At 41.0% G+C, this 6,000-nt stretch overlaps 1 protein-coding gene across 2 annotated transcripts in view; it reads left to right on the top strand.

Moving 5' to 3' along the window:
* The first annotated feature begins 232 nt into the window (after positions 1-232).
* The window catches only part of GTF3C3 (general transcription factor IIIC subunit 3), a 29,790-nt gene continuing 24,022 nt past the window's right edge, over positions 233-6,000 (top strand). For both annotated transcript variants that reach the window (XM_082841742.1, XM_082841741.1), the window contains exons 1-4: positions 233-409; positions 1,338-1,449; positions 4,461-4,651; positions 5,162-5,285. In XM_082841742.1, the coding sequence (XP_082697868.1) occupies positions 308-409; positions 1,338-1,449; positions 4,461-4,651; positions 5,162-5,285 (529 nt within the window). In that variant the 5' untranslated portion in view covers positions 233-307. The remainder of the gene's footprint in view (positions 410-1,337; positions 1,450-4,460; positions 4,652-5,161; positions 5,286-6,000) is intronic.

Below are 6,000 nucleotides of genomic sequence, written 5' to 3'. Positions count from 1 at the left end.
ATTTTTTTTTCCAACTCCTTAATAAACTTAAACCGGAGGCCTGAGCCCAGCGGCAAGCGCGGCGACCCGGAGGGCCCAGCCGCTGTCCAGTCCCGGTCCTGCCCACGCCCACGTCGCCAGGAAGAGGCGGGGCCAGAAGCTCCTGCGGAACCGGAGCGCCGCGGTTGCGGCGCAGGCCGGGCAGGTTTCCCGGAAGGACTACGGGTCCTTGTTTTTAGCGCCTCGGCGTGGGGGTAGCGTCTGGGAGCTTCTGCTCTTCCGTTTCTCTGTTTCGGCTTCTGGAACGGCACATCAGATCCCCGCAGACATGTCGGGGTTCAGCCCGGAGCTCATCGACTATCTGGAAGGGAAGATCTCCTTTGAGGAGTTCGAAAGGCGGAGAGAAGAGAGAAAAACCCGTGAGAAGAAAGTGAGGAGATAATGGGCCAGGATGCTCCCTACTATTTCGTCTCCCTAAAACACTTAAGAGAGATGTGGGGGACCCAGTAACCCCGTTCGCTGTGATGGGGCGGGCCGGGTACTTGCAGCAGTTTCTTCCCCTTATTACCGAAACTCGGGTTCTCACCTCGTCCCTGTTCTAAGCTCCTCTTCAAAACATTTCACCCACCAAAAAGCTTTTGTCTCGGTGGTAACCACTTACCTTTTTTTCTGTTGCCAAATAGTGCATTTTTTATTTGAGGGTAGCATAACGCTGGTAGATTAAATGGGGGGCGTGGGGAGTAGAGTTTGGAGGCAGTATCTGGTTCTAGTCCTAGCTTTGCCACTGTCTTCTTGCGCAACTCACCTCTCTTCTTTAGGCCTCAGTGTCTGTTTCTAGACGGAGTGATTTGAGCTTCCATTTTTGAAGAGTCTCCCAATGGTGTGGTGTAATCTTCCACAGAAAAGAGTGAATTTTCGTGTCTGATAACAAAATCTCTGGGACATATTTTTTTATACTTATGAGGAAATACGTGAACTTTCCATGTCTTCTCACTTGAAGTCCGAGGGAAAATAAAAGTAATTACACCTTTTGAGATTAGCTGTTGGATTCCTTCCTAAATCATGCAACTAATAGCGCCCCATCTCTTTTCATTTAGAAAGCAAGGATACAACGTGTAGATTAATGAAATCATCAAGGTTTTAAAAATTATTTTTTACAAACGACTGATTCAGCCTGAAGGATGAGACCTAAGTACTATGAAATGCTTTGGCAATATTCAAATTTAGATTCCACATAATATGTATGTGTTCAGAGCTCAAGTCATAGAAATAGAGAATGAGGCAGATGCTGTATTCTCAACTGGGGAGCGCTAAATGTGCACTTGTTTTTGGAATCATTAATTAATTTTCAATCTCAGAGTCTTCAGGAAAAAGGCAAGTCATCAGCTGAAGAAAATCCAAATGACTCTGCAGTTCCATCATCATCAGGAGTTGACTGTACCAAATCTCAGGACGAAGATGTCAATGAAGGTATGTTAAGATCCCTACCTTAAATGCATTAAATGTTAAGGGTACCTAATAGTTTAGTGAAAGCATTATTATTTTTTTTTTCCTGCAGTGGTATTCTGTCATTGATGCCTGGCTTATTAGGAGCATAGTACTTGGTGTGTAAGAGGTGCTCAATAAATATTTGTTGAATTATTGATTATGATGATGGTTAGTTTAGTGGGTTATGTTTGTGGAGAAGTGTTTCAGATCGACATCAGCGTTTGTTTGGGAGCCATTTAGAGTCATTATTCTTTAAATTGACCCTCTCACTTGATTACTAATTCTTCTAGACTATACTCCCCCAAATTGTAATGAATTATACTTCTATACAAAGTGGCTTCCAAACCACCTTTTTAATTATGGGAGATAAGATAGAAATGTCAGAGTGGAAGGCCAGCTGGCTCCATATGGGACCTCACCCACACAAGAGGTATCTTGGTATGTTACCTCATGCCAGGATCCAGTCCTCAGCTCTGCATGACCGGGTATTATACTTGGTTGCTGCACCCAGAGTAATTAAACTCATGAGAGCCTAAGTGATGAATTATTATGCAAATCTATTAATTTCTGGTGATTGATACACCTTTTTAGTGATCAGAATACTGATGATAGTTCATGGTATCCATTTACCCATGTCAAGTAACCTGGGATACTGAACTATCAGTTAGAATTTAGCTTTGGGTGTAAGGTGTGATTGAGAACTTGAGAACTTAATTAAACTTTCTGTCCTAGTGGGTAGAAATAGAGGCTGGTTCTTTTCCCTCCAAACAAATAAGACTTGACACAGAGAAAACACTAGTAGGGTGGACAGAAAACGAACAGGCTTTGTTACTGCTTCTTTGGACCAAGTGGGGAAGAAAGGGTAAAGAGGAGAGAAAATTGGGGTTATAGTTTCTTACCTTGCCAGGCAAGTGTGGTGAAAAATGGGGCTGAAATTGTTCTAAAACCTGTGAATCCTTCCTTATCTGCTCAGAGTAGGAACTGCTCTTCCATCATCACATCTTTGAGGTGCAACTGTAGTACCAGACACCATGGGGTGCCTGCCAGTTTTCTTACCTAAAGCTGCCCCTGAGAGGTGCCCATTAGGCCCTCCCTAAAAAAAGGTGGTTAGTTGAATCCCATTCTAGCTCCCCATGAGCAGTCAGGCATACTAGCCTCAGCTCAAGTAATCCCATCAGTCCTTTTAAGATATTAAACTCCCAATTTCCCAGGAAGGTATTGTCCCAGAACTTTACCAAGACCTTTGGTAACTGTGAACATGTATTCAGAGCAGAGGAAGGGGTCAGTTTTGAACAGGTAAAGTCTGCTAATTGGAATATATGGCCACTAGAGTCATTGTCTTTTTCCTCCTATACATTGGTGAATTCCACTGCAAAATTCTTATTCTTGAGCACCAGGCAAATAGGGACTTCTTTTAATTTCATTTTCAGTTAATTGTTGCTGATATAAAAATTGCAGTTAATTTTTGTGTATAGACTTTGTATCCAGGAACCTTCCTTTTTTGTGGTACGTGGGCTTCTCACTGTTGTGGCCTCTCCCGTTGCGGAACACAGACTCCGGACGCGCAGGCTCGGCGGCCATGGCTCACGGGCTCAGCCGCTCACGGCATGTGGGATCTTCCCGGACCGGGACGCGAACCGCATCCCCTGCATTGGCAGGCGGACTCTCAACCACTGCGCCACCAGGGAAGCACCATCAGCTTAACTTTTCTTGATCATTCAAGATCATCATTATGAGGGCTTCCCTGGTGGCACAGTGGTTGGGAATCTGCCTGCCAATGCAGGGGACATGGGTTTGAGCCCTGGTCCGGGAAGATCCCACATGCTGTGGAGCAGTTAGGCCCGCACCACAACTACTGAGCCTGCGCTGTAGAGCCTGTGTGCCACAACTACTGAGCCTGCGTGTCACAACTACTGAAGCCCGTGCACCTAGAGCCTGTGCTCCACAACAAGAGAAGCCACCACAATGAGAAGACCTCGCACCACAGCGAAGAGTAGCCCCTATTCGATGCAACTAAAGAAAGCCTGCATGCAGCAATGAAGACCCAATGCAGCCAAAAATAAATAAATACATAAATACATACATTTATTTAAAAAAAAAAAGATAATCATTATGAACTTACAAAAATCATTTTACTGTAGTGATATCCTCAGATACAGATGAAATATGTCATGTTATTTTGTTTCTGAAATAATAATAGTATTTTAATTTTAATAATAGCATTTATTAAGCTCTTACTATATGCTGGGCATTTTTCTAAGTACATATATATAAAGACTCGTCTCATCCTCAGAGTTACCCTATAAGGCAGACATTATTAATCCCTTTTACAAATGAACAAACTGAGGTACAGAGAGCTTCAGTAATTTGCCCAAGGTAACACAGCTGGTGATAGATGGAGATGAAGTTTGAAACCAGACAGCTTGGCTTTAGAGACCTCACCTTAAACCACTGTGCTATACCCACTGGTTATGTGTCACCTTAAACTACTGTGCTACACCCCCTGGTTATGTACCACCTTAAACCACTGTTCTATACCTCCTAGTTATGTACCACCAGACTTTTTTAGTTCTTAGGTCTATGTCCTACAATTCTTTTATTTTTTTTTTCCTCTCTGCTTTTAACAGTTACCGTGTGTGCTTCTGATTTCCCACTAATTTTGCCTGTATGTCTGGGTAAGGCCTAAAGGATGAGTCAGCACTTCCTGCAGAGTAAAATACATGGCTTTGTGACAGCTTTCCTCTTTGGATTGTTTTTTTTTGGGAGTGTTCATTTGTCTGTTTTTCTTTCAAGTTTGCTGGGGTAGAAATTTATATTTCTAATATTTATATTTCTAATATCTATATTTATATTTCTAATATTTATATTTAAATTTATATTGCTGGGGTAGAAATTTATATTCCAGAAAATACTGTTTGTTTTTTCTTGCAACTAGTAAGTATGCTGAAGCTTGCTTTTTTTTTCTTTTTCAACCTCAATGTCTTTGTCTTTAGGAGAAACATCAGATGGAGTCAGTAAGTCAGTTCACAAGGTCTTTGCTTCCATGCTTGGAGAGAATGAAGATGAGGAGGAGGAGGAGGACGAGGAGGAGGACGAGGAGGAGGAGACACCTGAGCAACCCACTGCAGGCGACGTGTTTGTATTAGAGATGGTTCTCAATCGTGAAACCAAGAAAATGATGAAAGTAAAGTGTTTCTTATTTTCGTATTTATAAATGGAATGTAAACGTGATATAGAAATTGAAAAAGAATCTTTAAATTATACATATATTCTGAAAGAATTCAAACTGTAAGAAAGGAAACACTATGAGACAACTACTGTTACTGGTTTCTTATGTTTCATTTTAGAGATTTTTAAATGTAAAACTTTAATTATTGCATGTCTCAAAATGTACTGTCGTTTTGCTATTAAAAGGTCCATATTGTAACTTGATATTCTTTTAACCAAGTTCATTCTGAGTAGATAAGTTTGAAAGGAGAATCTTCAGTAGATTGAGTCATAAATCTCCTGACATATAAATCCATTTTATAGCATCCAGTTCCACATTTGTTCTAATTAGTAATTTAGTAATGCCTGACCAGTTTGATTTTTGCTTTCTTTAAATATTTTACTGTGACTTGAACTTGCTACTGTAGGAAAGTTTTGTTGGATTTGTTTTTTGTTTGAATCTAAATGTCATTTTTGTTCTGTACAGGAGAAAAGGCCTCGGAGTAAACTTCCCAGAGCTCTGAGAGGTCTCATGGGTGAAGCCAACATTCGCTTTGCTCGAGGAGAACGTGAAGAGGCGATATTGATGTGCATGGAAATCATAAGACAAGGTGTTTAATGTGGGGATTATTGACAATAGCAGTTTAATAGTCTGACTTGTTTGTTTTAATAAATGTATTTATTTTTGGCTTCATTGGGCCTTCGTTGCTGTGCGTGAACTTTCTCTAGTTGCAGCGAGCAGGGGCTACTCTTCGTAGCGGTGTGCAGGCTTCTCATTGCGGTGGCTTCTCTTGTTGCAGAGCATGGGCTCTAGGGCCCATGTGGACTTTCGTTGTGGCATGTGGGCTTCAGTAGTTGTGGCATGCGGGCTTAGTTGCCTCATTTGAACCCGTGTCCCCTGAATTAGCAGGTGTATTCTTTTTTTTTAGCAGGTGGTTTCTTAACCACTGCACCACCAGGGAAGCCCTAATAGTCTGACTTTTAAAACAAACGGAGGAGCACCTCACTGTGCTATTTGGAAAATATATTCAGAAGCTTGGAGGTGATTGTGATAACAGTGATTTACCACTTTTCACATTGAATAGGTATCATTGCCAAGAAAATGAAAATCGCAGAGTATGATTCAATGAAATATCATTAATATTTATTGAACTCTTACAGGCTTTTTTAAAATTTGTGTGTTTTTGAATGTTTCATTTTAGGAGCTTTAGGCTTTTATAGTATTAGTCTTTTTAAAATATGGCAAACAAATTATTTTAAAACCACTTTGAAGAGTACTCTTTTATCTTCTATTTTCCAAATCAGACAGTGTTAGATTATTTTAAT

The sequence above is a fragment of the Leucopleurus acutus genome (assembly GCF_964270905.1).
Source record: "Leucopleurus acutus genome assembly, chromosome: 6".
NCBI lineage: Eukaryota > Metazoa > Chordata > Mammalia > Artiodactyla > Delphinidae > Leucopleurus > Leucopleurus acutus.
Note: the sequence above shows the minus strand (reverse complement) of the source record. Positions and strands in the feature narration are given on the sequence as shown.